The 20,700-nt window shown below is 37.7% G+C and overlaps 1 protein-coding gene across 7 annotated transcripts in view; it reads left to right on the forward strand.

The window, feature by feature from the left end:
- The window catches only part of AUH (AU RNA binding methylglutaconyl-CoA hydratase), a 164,627-nt gene that overhangs the window by 69,993 nt on the left and 73,934 nt on the right, over positions 1 to 20,700 (forward strand). For 6 of the 7 annotated variants that reach the window (XM_058566025.1, XM_058566026.1, XM_058566029.1 and 3 more), the window contains one exon: positions 266 to 322. The exons of the other annotated variant lie outside the window; for it this stretch is intronic. In XM_058566025.1, coding sequence (XP_058422008.1) covers positions 266 to 322 — 57 coding nt within the window. The remainder of the gene's footprint in view (positions 1 to 265; positions 323 to 20,700) is intronic. 7 annotated transcript variants of the gene reach the window in all.

A 20,700-nucleotide genomic window follows, 5' to 3' on the forward strand; every position in this document is an offset into this window, starting at 1 on the left:
CAACCCTGGTCTTTCTGCATCAAAAATTAATTCACTGCTGAGCAATTTTTAACAGAACATGTTGTGTGAATCTCTTAATATATATAATTTAGAATGTTTACTTATTTCCATAACTAAATGCCTTCTGAAGTGATTTATAAAAAGATTTGTGACAGATTTAATTAGTAAACAGAGTATTTGTAGCTTATTTTACTAACTTTTTCAAGTCATTATTATTTGAAATTGATCATATGGATGTTACTTAATTTTCTTCCTTCCTTTTTAGCTTCCTCTGCAAAAATGGGCCTGGTTGAAACAAAGTTGGCAATTATTCCTGGTGGAGGTATGAATTGTTCACACCCATCTTGATTTGTTCCCCCAAACCAGGGCATAAGATACAAAGATGTAATTGAAAAGGCAGCATTTTGGGTAAAGAGACTAATGCTGTATTGTTTGCTTCTCTAGGAAAGTCCATATTCCAAATATGCTGTTTTAGCTTATGTAGGTGTGTGAAGATGGCCGGTACGCTGGCTGTTGCTTTCTTTTTGTGCTGTCTTCTGTGCTTTTCTGTGTGATTTCTTAATTTTTAAATTATTGTACCAGTCACATTATTCTTGAAGGATTACACCAATGTTTTGAAACTTTTATGTGGGTGTATAAATGTGCGTGCCCTCAGAGAGCTTCGTGCACACAGTCAGACCCAGCAGAGGAGTGGGCAGGGCTTCCCAGGCTTCCTGCCAGCTGTCTTGTGTTTCTGTGCGGCAGGACTAAGGTCGGGGTTAGTGGGTAGCCTGCATTTGGAGCAGAGATGGTGGTGTTTCTTGTGTCACTACAAAAAAGATAGATGAGCTGCTTCTTTTGGAAGACCCGTTTAAGAAGGCAGTTTTCCAACATTGGTAATGAAATCTTGCATCACCCAATAAATCTGAAATTTTTGTTCTTTTGTTTGATGTAGAGAATTTGGAGATAATTCCATTTTGTGAAGTCGTTCTTTCAAAAAGTTGACTTCGTTTGAGGATGTGCATGTTGATAGCAAATTAGTGTATGAAGGAAATAACAGTAACATAAAGGCAGTGTTTGAACACTTCAGGTATGTTTGTACCTGAATAGGTTAAAATTGTATGTTTAACCGTATCATAAGAGTATTTGTCCTGATTAGAGTGTATAGGTAGAAATTAAAACATTGTTCAGTGAAACTGAAGACCACTCAGATCAGTGTATAAGATTCACTAAGTTTTCTACTTTGGTAATCCATGAAAATGCTATTCTTGTAGGTAAAAGCATTTAATGTCTACCTGTTCTACCATGCCAACCTTTTTCACAGTGATTAATGAAAACACTAAAAGAAGGATTTATAGGAAAATGGATGCAGTTGACAACAATTATCAGATAACTAATATGTAAAGTAAAACAAGGTTTGGGAAAAGGATATAACATGTTTTTGAAATTCTTGTAAGAAGTAATCATTTATTGGTAATTAGGATATAACTCATCCTAGAAGGATAGTGACTGTAGTTGACTGGTGGCCCCCCAAAAGTTATGTCAATCTGGAACCTGTCAGTGTGACCTTATTTGGAAAAAGGGTCTTTGCAGATGTAATTAAGTTAAGGATCTTGAGATGAGATCATCCTGGATTATCTGAATGAAGCTTAAATCCAATGACAAGTGTGCTTATAAGAAGAGAAGACTCAGACAGAAGAGGAGAAACAGCCAGGAAAAGGCCATGTGAAGATGAAGACAGAGATTGGAGAGCTGCGTTTACAAGTCAAGGAAGGCCTAGGATTGCCGTTAGCCACCAGAAACTAGGACATTCTTACTCAGAGTCTCCAGCAGGAACCCAACCCTGCCACCATCTAGATTTTGGACTTCTGGGCTCCAGAACTATGGGAGAATAAATTTCTATTGTTTTAAGCCACCAAGTTTGTGGTAATTTATTACAGAAGCTATGGGAAACTAACACAGTGGTCTTTAATGTTGAAGTACTTTTTTTGGACAGAGAATTAGTAGGTGGCAGAGATAGGGGATGGGAGGAAGGTGAACTTGGTAATTTGGGTATTCGCCATGTCTTGAATATGAGATATTTTGTATGAAAATCACCAGAAGGTAGAGTGATTGTATGAGAGTACTACTGGGTGTGGTTGGATGAAAAAGGCCTAACTGACTATACTGCAGAAGTGAGGGTGGCAGCTTGATTCAGCTGCTTCCGTCCTCTCTGTGTGCTGTCTGTGCCGAATGAGCTCTAGAAACCAGCGTTTTCCTCCTAATGTACTTAAGTTCTTTCCGGTCCTCCTCCATACTGGATCCATTAATCAGAACCCACTTTCTAAATTTGATTGAATTTTGGCTATGTATTCTCATGAATACAATTATTTTTAAAATTTTTATTGAGTAAATTTGTCATAAAATTCAGAATGCTGTAGCATTTTCCCATCTATTTATAAAGGATAGTTTTCTGTCTTTTTTCTTTTTTCCTCAGTGAGTCTGAAGGAATATATTTTAGCTGCTCCTTTACTGTAAGGAAGCTTTCAGGTCCATGGCTCATAGTAGGTACAGTTATGTAACATTCTATTTTTTACTGAAAATGAATCTAATTGCGTTATGAGGCCACAGATTCACTTTTAGATAAAAAGAAATGCACACAGAAGTTTTGGTTTGTTATAACATTAGTGTTATGGTTAGCCAAAGTAAAGCCTGAATTTTTTTTTTTTAAAGCAGAACACTTTAAATAAGATTTTTTCTGTATTATCTAAAGGAGCTATTTCTGAAATTTTTATGAAGAAAAATCCTCTTCTGTTCTATGCACAGAAGATTTTTTTTATCCACAGATATTTTCGCCATCTCCATCTCTCCCCTTCCCTTTCTCATAGATGATCCTCATATGAAAATACTGCTTTTTTTTTCTTAAAGCTGTTTTTAAATTGGCAAATTTGCCATGCCTGAGATGATCTCTGAGATGTCCTCTCTGGCTGTAAACATTTCTGTTAGCTGTTACAAAGAGCTTTTCATAATAGACACAGTAGACTTCACTTAATTTTTTTCTCCCTCCTTAGTGGATCTCTTTTGGCTAAAAGAAGATGCTTACCCTGCCTCCTGTTGCAGATGCTTGTAGAGCAGCCAGGTGGGTCTCCTGTGTGGGCACAGCCCTTGCCAGTGAACCTTCCTTCACTGTCAGCAGCCTCAGCCTTTCATCTGTTTCAGACAGCAGCAGCTGTGGACAGCCAAAGATGGGTAGAAAATAAGTGGGGAGAATTCAAAAACAGCTTTGCTTTTCCTTTTTAATATGGATGAAATAAATATCTTAGGGTAAAATATATGAATTACAGCCAATATAGAAGATGTATGTGTTATAAGTCCGACATATAATGCTCTTCTATATTACAGGCCCATGGTTCCATACTGGGCAGCATTTGAAAGGTAATCCACCTGAAATTGTACCTCCCCATTTGGGTTTACTGTATATTTGATAAACACAGAAGTTAACCTGATCCACCTGGTTTCATGTAATTATCATTTCTGCCCTTTGGTAATAACAGTTTACTGGGAAACAATTGATCAAAACCTAGCATTCATTTTCTTTTGTTATGTTTTTTTTTTACTTGAATTTGAGATTGAATAACAACATAATCATTTTTAAGGTATATTTTAGAAATTTTCTTAAAATAAAGCAAGTTAAATTATAAAATGATTGTTTTGAGGAGATAGTAATATTCCTAGTGAGCATGAATATTAATGGACCATTACTGTAATGCAATTTTTAGATTAGTTACTGAATTTCAGTTTTTACTAGCAAGGAGATGGTCTAGTGTTGAATGAATATTAAGTGTATAGTTAATGAAAAGGAGGGTGTAAAGGAATATAGAAACATATTAAAACCAAATTGAGCTTCTTTAAATAGTATTATATTAGATGTAATTAAAAAATGGAATGTAATTGTCTGTCATACACTTACACAAGTACTTTTATTTGCAATATATATATTTGATTATAGGCAAATATTATAAAATACAAAATACAATGTTAATGATTTAAAGCACTAGGCAATTTAAAAATAGGTAAAATTGTTACCCTAGGACCTTTCTACAATATTCTAGATTATATTGGGATTTTTGTATACTACGTGGCCCTATTCTGTTCTCCTCCAGTATTTTCAGTTTTAAGAAAGCAGCTTAACTTCCTGTCTTCTTCCCAAATGGGAGAATGTTCATAGTGTAAAATAAAATTCTCTTTTACAAATAGCACCTCAAACATTACCACCCTTTAACACATTTATAAGAACCAAATAAAGCAAGTTCAGAGGATTAGGAGTCTTTAAGTTGACAGTTTAGGGAATATCTTTGTTTGCACAGAAAATGGTGGCAGGTTTCTCCTTCCTGGCCTTAGTTTATTGCCTCTTCTACTGGAGAACTTGGGGTTTGTGTCAAGAAACCTTGTTATAACTAAGATAACTGTTAAGGCTTCCTGCTTGGTATATACAACTGTGAACAAGATATTTAGTATTTCCACTGCTCTGTGGTTCTCTTTTATTCTCTCCAGCTCTTTATTTTTGAAATATTCAAACTTTAAGAAATTGTAAAGGCAGTAAAATGAATCTCTTTGTACTGTTCACCAAGATCTGTCCCTCCCCCTGTCCTGCCACTGTCTGCCTCTGTCTCATATGCATATGCATATTTTCTTGCTGAACCATTTCAGAATAACAAGGTGAGCCTTGAAATGTTTCAGCATGCCTTTTCTAAGAATAAGAATGGACTCTTCTGTAGACACAACACTGTTATCACACCTAACAATATTAACTGTAATATTCAGATCTCCCTGGCTGTTTCAAAATGTTATTTGTAGTTGTTTTTTTGTTTTGCTTTTCCAATTCAGGATCTAGTTAAATGTCACACATTGCATTTGATTAGATCTACTTTTTTTTTTTTCAATCTAGATAAGTCTTCCATCTCTCTTTTTTTTTTTTATAACACTAATTTTTTTTTTTAAAGAATTCTGGTTTGCACATTCTGATTTGACTGAGTTCTTTCCTGATGTTTAGATGTAGGTTAAAAAATTTTGCCAAGAACACTGACAGGGCCATGCTCTGTATTTCATTTTCGTTTCATTGGATGGCACTTAATGTCAGATTATCTTACTATGGGTGACTATAACTTTGATTGCTTGGTTAAGGTGGACTAACTCATACACTTTTAGTGTTCTTTTCTTAGAAACTTTTCAGGGAAAGAGTCTTTAATAATTATTATTGACATGGGCTATTCCCTAAATTAAAGAAGAAAGGAGGAAAATGAGATCACTGAGGTTTCATGGGACCAGAACAAGGGTCCCCAGTTCTGTCTGCTTTCTTCTCCCCAGGGTGGGGATTTGGGGCATCACGTCTGTCTCGCTGCAGCCTGTGTTTAGCAGTAAGGCCGTCTCTTGGCGTGGTGGCCAGGAACTCTATTTAAGGTGTATCTGTGAAGTAATGGGGGATTTTTAAATCCTGTGTGTCTGTTGTCCTGAACACAGTAGTCATTTTGGAAAATTTTGTTTATAACCTTTGTTGAAATCCTCTTAGAATTTACATCAGAATCTGAGCTTATTCTTTTGAATAGCCTTAGCAGTGACTCATCTTTATCCTGGCAGGGTGAATTTGGTTTTCATAAATAGCAAAAGACCTTTCTGTGCCAAATCTGATTAATAAGGTCATACTATTTCGGGAAGAAGAAAGGTATAACAACAAAAACAAGGCTGCCTTTCTTAAGAGGCTTATATAATGTCAGACCATTCCCGGTGTTGTGAAGGGTGCACAGCAGACAGCACTGCGGCATTTAGTGGACTGCTTTCTCAGTGACCTCTCTACAGACCAGCACTCATTCCCCTCTCCGAAGTCTGCTACATTTATTAACACACCTCATACACTGCAGAGATTCACTTTAAAGTGTAGTTCATTGACCACTTCACTTCTTTATGTCTGATTAGGGTGTTTTGGAAGTTATTTGTCGACTTCCCACTGTCGACAGGCCATTTTGTTGGTTGCTGTGGAGGAAGCAGATAATATATATATGACTCAGCAATGCTTCCTTGGAATTGCTCGTCTAAAATCTGGTAGGAGAGATTAAACATGTGTACAACTACCATAACTGCCCTATTATTATAAAGTGGTTGGAATCGAACAGGAATAAGGTAATTTACAAGTGGGACTCATGAGTTGGAGAAAATAGTGTGGATTCTGTCAGCTGTCAGCCTCAGTCTATAGGCCTGCAAGGTGGGGCCCCAACATGTCTCTGACCTCCTCTCCTGCTGCTGCTCCCGTTGCTTACACGCAGTGTCGCAGGCATTTTATTCACTTAACTGAGCAGTGTTTGTTGAGCTGAGCGGTATTAAGCTATGCACTGGTGTAGCCCCTGGGCATACAGCTGTGAACAAACAGGAAAGATCACTGCTGCCATGCAGCTGACATCCCAGCATAGGGCAGTAGACATGGCAAATGATGAGTTGTGAATTACGACAGAAGTGCTGAGTGCCAGAGAAAAAGAAAGAGGAGGGGCAGGGGTGTGCACTTTTAAAGAGGGAAGTTAGGGGCCGGCCCCGTGGCGCAAGGGGTTATGTGCTCAGCTCCGCTGTGGCAGCCCGGGGTTCGCTGGTTCGGATCCCGGGCTCACACTGACGCACTGCTTGTCAAGCCATGCAGTGGTGGCGTCCCATATAAAGTAGAGGAAGATGGGCATGGATGTTAGCCCAGGGCCAGTCTTCCTCAGCAAAAAAAACAGGAGGATCGGCAGATGTTAGCTCAGGGCTGAGCTTCCTCACATACATACATACATACATACATACGTACATACATACATACATACATACATACATACATAAATAAATAAGTAAGTAAGTAAATAAGTAAATAAATAAATAAATAGGGAGGTCAGAGGAAGCCTCATTGAGAAGGTAACTTGGGAGTTAAGACTGATAGGAATTGAGGAAATTAATCATACAGACAGGAGGAAGAGAATTTCAGACAAAGGCATACCCAGGATAAAGGGCTAAGTTGGAAGCATGCTGGAACATTCACCCTACCACTTCATTCGTAACTGACAGGAGGAGGAGAGGATAGGAGATACTGTCTTACATGCAGCAGGGGAGCCGGAGCAGAGAGGTGTTACAGCTTTTACCCTGAATGAGAGGGACCCACAGTAGGTTATCAGCAGAGATGCAGTGTGATCTTAGGCTTTTAAAGAGATGTCTGGTTGCCGTGCCAAGAGTAGACACCAATAGGGCCAGGTTAGAGGCAGGAGCCCGTTCCTGCTAGGAGCGTGTTGCTTTAGTTCAGGTGGAGTGTGCTGGGGCCTGGACTGGGACAGTGGTGGTGGACGTGGTGGGACTCTGGAGAATCTCCTGACTAGTGGGGGACGTCAGAGAGAGAGGGATGTAAAGAATGACTCCGAGGATTCTGGCTGGAGTAACTTCAGCTAAAGGACTTTCCTTCAACTGAGATGTGGGAAGCTATGAAAAGAGCAGGATTGAAAGAGACACTGAGGAATATTATTTTGGATATGTTTGGTTAAAAATAATCATTAAACTTCCAAGTGCAGTATTAATCATGTAGACAGTTGTGCAGATCTGGAGTTTAGGAGAGTGGTCTGGGCTGAAAATAAAAATGTGGAATTAATTTTTTTCCTGGCATCCACTGGCCTGTTCTAAAAAAACCCAGAAATGGACATTGGCACAGACAGGGAGGACTCCAGGAGAATCCCTATAGTTCAGGCTCAAGAAACTGGGAAATGAAGTTCCTGGTAGCAATAGCAGTGGTAGCCAGAACCCAAAACACCAAAAATGCTGAGGGAGGAGAACCTTTTTCAGGAGGGTGGGGGCAAGTCCCTACTGCCTCTCCTTTCTCTATCTGCCTGCCATTTGGCCTTGGACACAGGCGTAGTTGTTGGAAGTGCAAGACAGAGCAAGTTAAATGCAATCCTAGTGTTCTGACTAGAGGACCACAAAGGGGGAGCCCCAGGAAACCAAAAAGTACCAGGGAGATGGTAAAGAGTGAGGAGCTCAAGTAGGGGATGCCGTAAAGTCGCTTGTGAACTCCTGAACTAGCTCCCAGGCTGTGCATGTGTGTCTCTGATGCTAAACAGCAGGCCAAACACTTCACGAATTTGAACCACGAGATGGACCAATGGCCAGACCAACCAGAGGCCTCGAAAACGTAACCAACACTGAAATCACAGTCCACAGAAAGCTGGTTGGAATGTGCAGCCTGAATACAACCAAGCTGATTGAATGCTAAAACAAAAACGTCCAGGTCAAAATTACTTGGCGTATAAAGAACCTGAAAATCTCAACTTGCCTTGGAGAAGACGATCACCAAATGCCAACCAAGATGACAGGTGTTAGAATTATCTGAGAAAGATTTAAAGCAGTTATTACAAAAAAGCTCCAAGAAGTAAGGGTGAACTGTTTCAGTTGCCTCCTCTTTACCTTGTTGTTGAGGGAGGAATGCCTGTCCTAGGTTTCTGGGGATGGCAAACACGTGACACCTGACACTGGACAGATGTGATGGATAGCAGTTTCTTAGTCACTTACACTCACAGCCCAGGAGGGGAAGACACCCATGCCATGCAGGGCTGCATGGAGGTTGTGCTTGGGGACAGAGTGCAAACACAGGCTGTGGAAGGTAGGCTTTGTAGTGGTAAGACAATGGGGTGCCCCCTGGTCTCTTTGGGAGGATGCGAATAGCTTGTTTGAATAATTCCACGGTCTGGCAAGGAACTGGAACCCACTCCCCAGGGGTGAGTAGAAACTGTGCCTGGTCTCCTTGGTGAGGAGAGTTGTTTGTCTAGGGGACTATCCATGGGAGCAGAGTGGGAAGGGGAGCTTGTGATCAAGCTGTTTGTGGTTTACCTGGTTTCCCTAGATGTTAGGCAGCACATGATATTGAACCTTAATTTTAGGCATTACATCATATGAACAATTGGAAATATAGAAAGTTTCAGAAAAGAAATAAAAGATATGAAATACTCATAACTAGAAATTTTAGGCCTGAAAAATACAATAGTCAAAATAAAAAACACAGTGGATGGACTGAATTGCAGAGTAGAGATGACAAGAGTGAGTGAGTGAACTTGAAGATGGATCAATAGGAATTATTCAGTCTGAATAACAGAGCAACAAAAAAGACTGTGAATAAATGGACTGAACCTCAGGGACCTATGAGACAATACTGAAATGTTTAACATTTGTGTCACAAGAGTCCCAGAAGGAAAAGAGAAAGAGTATGGTTCAGAGAAAAAAATATTTGAAGAAATAATGGCTGAAGACTTTGCAAATTTGGTGAAAGACATAAACATAAGGATTTAAGAAGCTGAGCAAACCCAAACAAGATAAACCCAAAGAAATCCATGACCAGACACATGATAAATTGCTTAAAACTGAAGACAAAAAAAAAAAAAATTGAAAGTCAAAGGAAAATAACACATTATTTATAGGGAAACAATGATTTGAATGAATAGATTCCTCATCAGGAACAGTGGAATCCAGAAATAAGTGGAACCACATTTCTAAAGTGCTGAATGGAAAGATTGTCAACCTGGAATTCTGTGTCAAGAGAAAATGTCCTTTAGGAATGAAGGGGAAATAAAGACATTCTCAGATTAAGGAAAACAAAGAGAATTTATTGCCTGCAGACCCAGTGTGGTATTGGTGAAAGGATAGATGCATTGATCAGTGGAACACAACAGAGTCCAGAAATAGACGCATACAGATGATGTGATGTTGTCATACGTCCAGGTGGTATCAGGCGATGGCCGGGTGATATGTCACAAAGGTACACAGCAGTTCAGTGGAGGAAGTATGGTGTTGGAAAAGTTGGACATCTATATGCAAAAAATAAAGTAACCAAAATCTCACAATTTGTATAAAAATTAACTCAAAGTCGTAAGTTTAAATATAAAATGTAAAACTATGCAAATCTTTGAAGCTTCATGAAGCCAGAGACTGTCTCTCTCATTCCCAGAATTTGAGACCACAGGGCAAATAGGCATTCAGTATGTGTGAATTATTACTCCTCGAGGAGATAAAATGAGATTAACTTCAAAGAATGGTTACACAGAGTAAATTGGAGAGTTACTATTAGAGGACTGTTTTATTCAACTGCGTGTTTTTCTTCATTAAAATTCACTTTATTGCTTTATATGTCCAAATTATATAAGGGAATCAAATTCATCAGCGATTTTGACTCTAAGTACTTTAATTTCCTTATGACCTCAGATTGATGTTAGTGTCTATTGTTCTCATTTTTGTTTTATTTTTTCTTATTTTTTTAATAACTAGTAACTTGGTATTTTAAGAAACCAGATTATTCTTTTTGTGAGCAGCATGTTACTTTCCTGTTGTCCAGGCGTAATCAAGATAGCTTTATTTGCATTTGAATATTCTGTCATGTTTATTTCATGTCTCAAGTTAACTAGTTTTAAGAATCACTTGAAGCAGTATAGAAAGCAGATGTCTAAGAGCAATTAAATGAAATATGTACAAAGTTCATAAAGGAAGGTAAATTAATTCTGTCTGTGTAAATTAGGAAGAGTGGCAGTTCATTTCTCCCATCTTTTGAAAATAAAACTGGATTTGCTTTTTACAAATCACCCATTTTGGTGACTAGTTTTTGAATCTGTAATGCCTGTAATGTGCAAAACAGGGTGTGAACTGTTCAGACTTACCCTCAGTGCGTGCCCTGAGCATTTTATCTTACGGTGTACATGTCCAGTCTAATGATGACAGGAACGCTCATCTGTAGCAGTAGAATTAAGATTACACTCTTTTCACCTGTACACGCTAAATGCGCTTATCCACAAGGCCGCTGCGTTTGTGGCATTTGTGATTGAATGGCTGATAAGCAGCCTTGTCTACCTCTGGGCAGAGTGGTGGTTCATGGGAGGGGCTCCGGGCTGAGCCTCTCTGAACTTGAATCCCGCCTCCCTCACTGAACTATTTCATTAGGCAAGTTATTTCTGCACTTTATATTTCAGTTTCTTCTTTAGTAAAAGGAAGATAATAGTAATGTCCATACCACAGGGCCGTTGTGAAAATTGGTGAGGATAGTATGTGTGCTTATAATATTACTAGCACATTAGCAGGACAGACACTTAAATTTATTATTGTTTTTGTTGTAATTTCTTTTTACTGCTGAAGGGTATTGCATTGTATGGATATACCACAGTTTATCTGTTCACATGTGGATAGGCACTTGGCTTATTTCCAGTTTTGGAGTATTACGAGTAAAGCTCGTTTGTGTGTAAGCCTTGTCTATGGACATATGCTTTCAGTTATCTTGGGTAAATGCCTAAGACTGGAATGGCTTCATATGATAAGTGTATGTTTATGTTTTTAATAAACTACCAAACTGGTATGCAACATGGTTGGACCAGCCGTCTGTGAGAGTTCCCACCAGCAGTAATGAGAATTCCAGTTTCTTTTGCATCCTCACCAATGCTTGGTTTGCTCACCAGTGCTTGGTGTGATTTTAGTCCTTCTCATGGGTGTGTGGTATCTCATTGTGGTTGTAATTTGCCTTTCCCTAATGTCTAATGATATTGAGCATCTTTTCATGTACTTACTTACCCTCTGTATTTCTTGTTTGATGATGTATCTGTTCAAATCCTTTACCCTGTTCTTTTTTTTTCTGAGGAAGATTCTCCCTGAGCTAACATCCATGCCAATCTTCCTCCACTTTGTATGTGGGTTGCCACCACAGCATGGCTGATGAGTGGTGTACGTCCGCACCTGGGATCTGAACCCACGCACCCAGGCCACTGAAGCAGAGCATGCTGAACTTAACCACTAGGCCACAGGGCCGGTCACCTCTATTCATTTTTTTTTTTTTTTTTGCTGAGGAAGATTTGCCCTGTGCCAACATCTGTTGTCAATCTTCCTCTTTTTTTTTGCTTGAGGAAGATTAGCCCTAAGCTAAAATCTGTGCCAGCCTTCCTCTACTTTGTATATGGGATGCTGCCATAGTGTGGCTGGTGAGTGATGTAGGTCCGTGCCCAGGATCCGAACCCGGGCTACCAAAGTGGAACGTGTGGAACTTGAACCACTTGGCCATGGGTCTGGCCCCCGCCTTTACCCATCCTTAATTGGGTTGTTTTATTACTTAGTTTTGAGTTCTTATTACTGTGTTTTCTTATTATTGAGTATTATAGATACAAGTCCTTTTTCAGATATATGTTTTGCAAATATTTTCTTTCCATCTCTGACTTGACTTTTCATTCTCTTAGCAATTCTTTCAAAGAGCAGAGGATTTTAATTTTGATGAAGTTCAGTTTATCAATTTGTTCTTTCATGGGTTATGATTTTGGTGTTGTATGTAAGAAATCTTTGCCTAAACCAAAGTCACAAATGTTTTTCTCCTATGTTTTAACCAGATTGTTTGTTTTTTTGCTATTGAGTTGTGTGAGTTCTTTATATATTTGGGATATTAACCCCTTATCAGACACATGATTTGCAGATATTTTCTTCTATTCTGTAGGTTGCCTTTTCATTTTGTTGGTGATTTCCTTTGCTGTGCAGAAGCTTTTTAGTTTGATGTAATTACACTTGTTTATTTTTTGCTTTTGTTACTTGTGCTTTTGTTGGAGCACAAAAAATCATCACCAAGAATGATGTCAAGGAGCTTACCGCCTATGTCTTCTTCTAGGAGTTTTATGTTTTTAGGTCTTACATATAAGTCTTTAATCCATTTACAGTTGATTTTTATGTATGGTGTAAGGTAGTGATCCAGTTTCATTCTTTTACATATGGCTATCCAGTTTTCCCACATGATTTATTGAAGAATGTCCTTTCCTCATTGTATGTTCTTGGCTCCTTTGGCATAAATTAATTGACCCTATATGCAAGAGTTTATTTCTAGGCTTTCTGTTCTGTTCGATTGATTTATGTGTCTGTTTTTATGCCAATATCATGCTGTTTTGATTACTATAGTGTTGTAATATAATTTGAAATCAGGAAGCATGATGCCTCCAGCTTTGTTCTTTTTTCTCAGGATTGCTTTGGCTATTTGGGGTCTTTTGTGTTTCTATACAAATTTTTTAGGTTTGTTTATACTATTTCTGTGAAAAATGCCATTGAGATTTTGATAGCGATTGCATTGAATCTGTAGATTGCTTTGGGTAGTATGGACATTTTAACGATATTAATTCTTTCAGTCCATGAGCATGGAATATTTTTCATTGTGTCTTCTTCAGTTTCTTTCATCAGTGTCTTATAGTTTTCAATGTACAGGTCTTTCGCTTCCTTGGTTAAATTTATTCCTATTTTATTCTTTTTGATGCAGTTGTAAATGGGATTGTTTTCTTAATTTATCTTTCTGATAGTTCACTATTAGTGTAGAAAAATGCAACTGATTTTTGTATATTGATTTTATATCCTGAAACTTTACTGAATTTGTTTATTAGTTCTAACAGTTTTTGGTGGAATCTTTAGAGTTTCTTTATATAAAATCATGTCATACATGTGAAAATAGTGACAGTTTTACTTTTTCCTTTCCTATTTGGATGCATTTTGTTTCTTTTTCTTACCTAATTGCTCTGGTTAGGACTTCCAATACTATATTTTATAAAAGTGGCAAGGATGGACACATTTGTTTGTTCCTGATGATAGAGGAAAAGCTTTCAGCTTTTCACCTTCAGTGTGGTGTTAACTGTGGGCCTGTCATATATGGCCTTTCTTATGTTAAGGTATGTTCCTTCCATACTCGCTTTGTTGAGAGTTTTTGTTATGAATAGATGTTAAATTTTGTCTTGTGTTTTTTCTGCATCTGTTGAGATGATCATATGATTTTTATCATTCATTTTGTTAATGTTGTGTATTGCATTGCTTGATTTGCAGATGTTGACCCATTCTTGCATCCCTGGAATAAATCCCAAGTGATCATGATGTATGATCCTTTTAATGTATTGTTGTATTCGATTTGCAAACATTTTGTTAGGGATTTTTGCACCTGTGTTCATCAGGGATATTGGCCTGTAGTTTTCTTTTCTTGTGGTGTCCTTGTGTGGTTTTCTTATCAGGGTAATGCTGGCCTCATAAAATGAGTTTGGAAGTGTACCCTCCTCTTCTATCTTTTAGAGGAATTTGAGAAGGATAGATATTAATTCTTCTTTAAATGTTTTGTAGAATTCAGCAGTGAAGCCATCTGGTCCTGGAATTTTGTTTGTTGGTAGGTTTTTGATTACTCATTCAATTTCCTTACTAGTAATCAGGGTGTTCAGATTGTCTGTTCTTCGTAATTCAGTCTTGGTAGGTTGTGTGTGTCTAGGATTTATTTGTTTCTTCTAGGTTGTCCAGTTTGTTGGTGTATAATTGTTTATAGTAATCTCTTATGATCTTTTGTATTTTTGTAGTAGCTGTTGTAATGTCTCCTCTTTCATTTCTGATTGTATTTGAGTCTTCTCTCTTTTTTTTCTTGGTGAATCTCACTAAAAGTTTGTGTATTTTGTTTATCTTCTCAAAAAACCAGCTCTTAGTTTCATTGATCTTTTCTATTGTCTTTTTAGTCTCTGTTTTATTTATTTCCATTTTTATCTTTGTTATTTCCTTCCTTCTACTAACTTTGGATTTCATTCGTTCTTTTTGTAATTCTTTGAGGTATAAAGTTAGGTTGATTATTTGACATTTTTCTTGTTTCTTGAGGTACACATTTATTGCTGTGAACTTCCCTCTTGTAACTGATTTTGCTGCATTCCATAAGTTTTGGTATGTTGTACTTCCATTTTCATTTGTCTCGAGATACTTTTAGATTTCTTCTTTGACCCATTGTTCAGGAGCATGTTGTTTAATCTCCACGTATTTGTGAATTTTCCAGTTTTCTTCTTATAATTGATTTCTAGTTTCATACCATTTTGGTCAGAAAAGATACTTGATATGATTTCATTCTTCTTAAGTTTCTTGACTTGTTTTGTGGTCTAACATGATTTATCCTGGAGAATGTTCCATATGCACTTGAGAAGAAAGTATATTCTCTTGCTTTTGGATGGAATGTTTTGTATACGTCTGTTAAGTCCATCTGATCTAACGTGTCATTTAAGGCCAGTGTTTTCTAATTAATTTTCTGTTTGGATGATCTATCCATTGATGAAAGTGGGGTATTAAATTGCCCTAATACTATTGTATTGCTGTGTCTCTCTCCCTTTAGGTCTGTGAATAATAATTGTTTTCTGGCTATTTTGTAATTCCTTTGTTTCTTCTTTTGCTCTCTTTGTGATTTGATGGTTTTTTGTAGTGATGTGCTTAGATTCTCTCTATCTTTTGTGTATCTACTGTAGGTTTTTGCTTTGTGGGTTATATAAGCCATGAGGCTTATGTAAAACAACTTATATTTATAACATTCTGTTTTAAGTTGATAGCAACTTAAGTTTGAATGCGTTCTAAAGCTCTTCATTTTTACCCCCTCCGCGTTTTATGTGTTTGATGTCACATTGTACATCTTTTTATCTTGTGTATCCATTAAAAAATTATTGTAGTTATATTTTTACTACTTTTGTCCTGTAACATTTTTACTGCCTTTATAAGTGATTAACTCACCACCTTTACATTACGTTATTCTGAATTTTACTATATATTTACCTTTACCAATGAGATTCATACTTTTGTAAGTTTTCGTGTTACTGATTAGTGCCCTTTTGTTTCAGCTTAATGCCTTTAACATTTTTTATAAGGCTAGTCTAGTGGTGATGAACACCTTAACTTTTGCTTGTCTGGAGAACTCTTTATCTCTCCTTCAATTCTGAAGGACAGCTTTGCCCAGTGTTCTTGGTTGCAAGTTTCTTTTTTTCAGCATTTTGAATATATTGTGCCACTCCCTTCTGGCCTGCAAAGTTTCTGCTGAAAAATCTGCTCATAGTCTTATGAAGGGTTTCCTTGTACCTAACAAGCTGTTTTTACCTTGCTGCTTTGGAGAGTTGATCTTTGTCTTTAACTTTTTTGGGGGGGGGGAACACTTCTTTTTCTTTGAGGAAGATAAGCCTTGAGCTAACATCTGTTGCCACTCTTCCTCCTTTTTTCCTTTTTTTTTCCTCCCCAAAGCCCCAGTAGATAGTTGTATGTCATAGTTGTTGTCTTTAACTTTTGACACTTTGATTATACTTATAATGTGTCGTGGTATGGGTCTCTTTGGGTTTATCTTGTTTGGAACTCTCTGGGCTTCCTGATCTTGATGTCTTTTTTATCCCCCAGGTTAGGGACGTTTTTCAGCCATTATTTCTTCAAATACATTTTCTACCCCTTTCTCCCTCGCTTCTCCTTCTGGGACCCCTATAATACGAATGTTGGTCCACTTGATATTGTCTCATAAGTTTTTTAAGCTTCCTTTACTCTTTTTCATTCTTTTTTCTTTTTGTTGCTTTGATTGGATGAGTTCCACTGCCCTGTGTTTGAGTTCATTGATCCTTTCTTCTGCTTTATGTAGTCTTTTGTTGAACCCCTCTATTGTATTTTTAAGTTTTTGTATTCTTCAACTCTGTGATTTCTATTTGGTACCTTCTTATATTTTCTGTCTCTTTGTTGAAATTCTTACTCAATTCATGCATTCTTCTGTTCTTAGTGAGCATTTTTTTGACCATTATTTTGTACTCTTTATCAGGTAAATCAGTTATTTCTGTTTCATTAAGGTCTTTTTCTGAGGTTTTATCTTATTCTTTTGTTTGGAATATATTCCTATTTTACTTCATTTTCCTTGACTCTGGTTTAGTTTTTATGCATTAGATAAAACAGCCACCTCTCCCAGTCTTGGAGATCAACTGTATAGTTCAATCCTGCTCTAGCTCTTTGTTGTCTTCTCAAACTTTTGTGATTGTCCAAGCAGCCTGTTTATTCTCAGTGGCTCCCAGTAGTTGAGGGTGTGCCAAGACTTGTCAGTGCCCCAGGGATCTCAGTCAGCATCTGGATTCAAGCTGATTGGAAGCCAGCCCCTCAGGCAGCAGCTTTTAAAGTGTCCCAGTATACCTCTTTCAGGGGAAGACTGGGAGATGGGCGTGTCTGTCAGTTCCCTCTGCACTGAGCCTTGGGGCGATAACCAGTTAAGAACTGTTTCTTTGTTTGCTGCTGTCCTATTGAAGCCATTAACACAAGCCCTGCTGGCCAGCAGAGCCAGGCTATTGAGGAATGTGTCCTCTGGGCTGCAGCCACAAAAGCTGGGGTGCCAAACATGTGCCCAAGGTTTTTGCTCAGAGACACCGGCGACCTGGGGCAGGGCAGGTGGCGAGCATGAAGATGGTGCTTGCTGGCCTCCCTGTATCTGGAGAGGATTGTAGTTGCCCCTTGATGTGTGTTTAATTAAAAGCTGCCCCTCAGGCCACAGCTATGAAGATAAGCTAATAGGCCTCTTTCAGAGAAACACTGGACCCTTCAGTCTGCTGCCTCTCCATTGTGCCATGGGGTGTAGCCGGTTAAGAATTCTTTCTCTGTTTGCCATAGTCCTGTGGGACCATGAACATAAGCCCCATTGGCCACCAGAGCCAGGTGATCAAGGGGTGTCTCCTAGGTGGCAGCTGCAAAAATCAGGGTGTCAAACGTATGTATAAGCTCATTCCCAGGAGATACTGGTGGCCTGGAGCGAGACAGAGGGAGAGCGTAAAGATGGCTCCCACCAGCCTCCGAGGTCTTTGGAGAGTGTTTCAGTAGGCCTCTAGGTACATATTGAGTTTGATGCCTGCCCCTCAGGCTGAAGCTTTAAGATAAGCAGATAGGCCACTTTCACAGAAAGACTGGGAGCATTTCTGTCCCTGCCTGTGTGCTAGGCCCTGGAGGGCAGCTGCGTGAGTCTGTGCAAGCCCTTTAAGAACCATTTCTCAGTTCACTATAGCCTTGTGGGTCTCGTGGACAGAAGCCCTGTCAACTTTCAAAGCTAGATGTTTTGGGGTTTCGTTTCTCAGGTGCAGGGCTTAAAAGTGGAGTCTCTGATGTGAGGTTCACACCCTTCGTTCCTCAGGGAGAAGCTCGGAGTTGGGAGTTCCCTCCAGATTTTGCGTCGCTGCGCTGGGGGTGGGATTTATGATGAGACTGTGTCTCAACCTCTCTCCTATCTGTTTTGATGTGGAGTTTTTCTCATTTGGCCAGTGTGTGCGAGGCGCTCTGCTAGTTTGGGGGTTTCTTTCAGTGGAATTGTTCCATGTTTAGCTGTAGATTTGGTGTGTACCTGGGAGGAGGTGATCCTCCTATGTCAACATTTTAAACCAGAACCCAGTTGCATTATTTTTGTCAAATGACTGATAGTTTAATCAGAAAAGTGCTCTTAATATACATCCAGACTGTTGGTTGTTTTTCCATTCGCTGAAATCTCACCAAACTACTTCCAGGATCTATTACCCACAAAGATGAAATCAAACTTAAGAGTACCAGTTTTAAAAGGCATTTGGCCTGTGTGTTTGAAAGGACCACCTTTCCTTTGAAACAGATTCACCAGTTTTTACAGTTCTTTGTTACTCAGAGGTGAGCACAGTCTGTCAAGATTGTGGTAGACCTGAAAAATGTCCTGTTAACATTCAGATTTCTTGTCTTTTTATGTAAAATTGGCTTTAATTAAATAAGCTTTTTGCTGCATGTAGGATTACACTGCTAAACTAGAATGTGTTTTTAGTCTCATGTGTCACCTTTCCCTTTTGTTTATTTTTTATTGTACAGTGGCACTTTGTGAATATAATTTTGGACCCCTGTAATCACTAGTCATGGCAACCTTTTGTGGCGGCCCTATTGTAAGATCCTGTTGTGTGTAACCAGTTGCCAGCAGCCAGTTCTGTTCTTTTGCTACACTTTCTTCCTCTTGTCTTCTACTTTCTGCTCTTTCCTGATATCTCACCATTAGAAAATCACCTGCTCCCTCCACCCTGCCTCCTCCAGTGGGGGCGGGTTGAGCCCATGTCCCCTTGGAGAAGTCTCCTGTAAGAGCTGTTGTAACCTCAGTTAATAAGGAAGTGACGGTATTCTTCTAAAATTTAACTCCTAGAGCACTCGAACACAAAAGTAATATTGCTATTAACACTAATAATATATAATTAGAAATACAAGTAATAATGAGAGATCGTTTTTGGGAATTTTGAAGTCTAATTTTTTAGTAATTGATAATTTCTTAAAAGCAGTTGCTTATGTTGTCTCATGTCACTTGATTTTAATTCAAACAATAAGGAAATATTAGTCCCAATAAGTAATTATTGTTAAGGGTTTGATGGCTGTCATTTCAGATTATAAAATGTATCTATCAGTGTATTAATACAGACATACATAGATTTTTTTCCCTAAAAATATGATCATATTATATATTTTTTTCTGGGACTTGCTGTTTTTGATTTAATGGTGTATTTTAGATATCTGTACTTCTTGTCTTATTTATCTCTAGTAGAAAAACTTCTGGTGTTTCACCATAAAGCATTCTTTTGGCCTTTACTTTGAGATATACATCCATAATCCTATGAAGGAAATATCTTGATATATTGATATTGTTGAATTTTTTGATATCTGAATTATTTAGATATATTTTCTATTACTGAAAGATTCTGGCTTTCTTGGAATCGACTGCTCTGGTAATGGTATATTATTCTTTCATAATTACTAATACTTTTGGATTCCATATGCCTATATTGGAAAGGTATTTTTAAGTCCATTTTTATGGAGGAAATTAGTTTAAAGTTTTGTTTCACGTGTTGTCTTGTGAGATTTTGGTAGCAGTTAAATATTAGCGTCTTAAAAAGTATTTGGAAACCTTATTATTTATCTGGTTTCTGGAATACTTGAAATAATACTGAAATTAACTCTTCCTTGATATTTTGTATTAATTTTACTTGTGTCCTGATATAATTTGACATTTTAAAATTCCCTTTTAATAATTGACATTTCTTGGGAAATATAGTTACCTAGATGTTCACGTGTGTTAACATAGACTTGTATATCACGTTTCCTTATAATTCTTTTAACTTCTTGTCATATTTGGGTGTTTCCCCTTACTAATTCCTTAATTTGTGTTTTTGTTTTCTTCCCTTTCTCCTGATTTGCGTTTTCACAGAACCAGCTCTTAGATTTATGTTTTTTTTCTTTTACTGTTTTTCTCTTTTCTATTTTATGACTTCCTGCTTTTATGATCATTAATTCTACCTTTTCTTTGCCTCAGTGCTTTCACTGCTCTTTTTTAACATAACAATTCAAATATTTAATTAGTTCGTCTTCATTCTTAGCGGTGACAGGGTTTGTATTTTTAAGCTAATTTTAGCTGTTTGCCATTCATTTTCATATAGCAACTTTTATTATTATTTTCTAGATTTGCATTTTCATTCTTATTTAATTTTAACCTAAGACTTGCTTAGAGTTGGGTTTTTTTTTGTTTTTTGGTCTTTTGTGTCTAAGTTATTTTTGGTATTTTCTATTAATAATTTCTAGTTTCATTATAACATGTTCAGATAATGTTTTCTGTAGCAGTACTTTTAGGAAGTGATTGCAGTTTCATTTTGTGTAATAATTGCATTGGCCAGTTTTTGTAAATATAGTCCAAGGCCTTTGGAAAGAAAGTATCCTTTTTGTTTGTAAGGTTTAGACGTAGTTTTATATATTTTATTAATTATATTCTTTTTTAGTTTTTGTGTATTTGATCGGTCAAATTGCAGAGTTATGTTCAAGTATCCACTGCTTTTGTATTTCTGTCAATTTCTTGTTTTTCTATGAGGTTGTCTTGTATATATTTCAGTTCCATGTATTTTGATGCCTAGAGAGGTCACA

Source organism: Diceros bicornis, chromosome 22, assembly GCF_020826845.1.
Source record: "Diceros bicornis minor isolate mBicDic1 chromosome 22, mDicBic1.mat.cur, whole genome shotgun sequence".
NCBI classification, from domain to species: domain Eukaryota; kingdom Metazoa; phylum Chordata; class Mammalia; order Perissodactyla; family Rhinocerotidae; genus Diceros; species Diceros bicornis.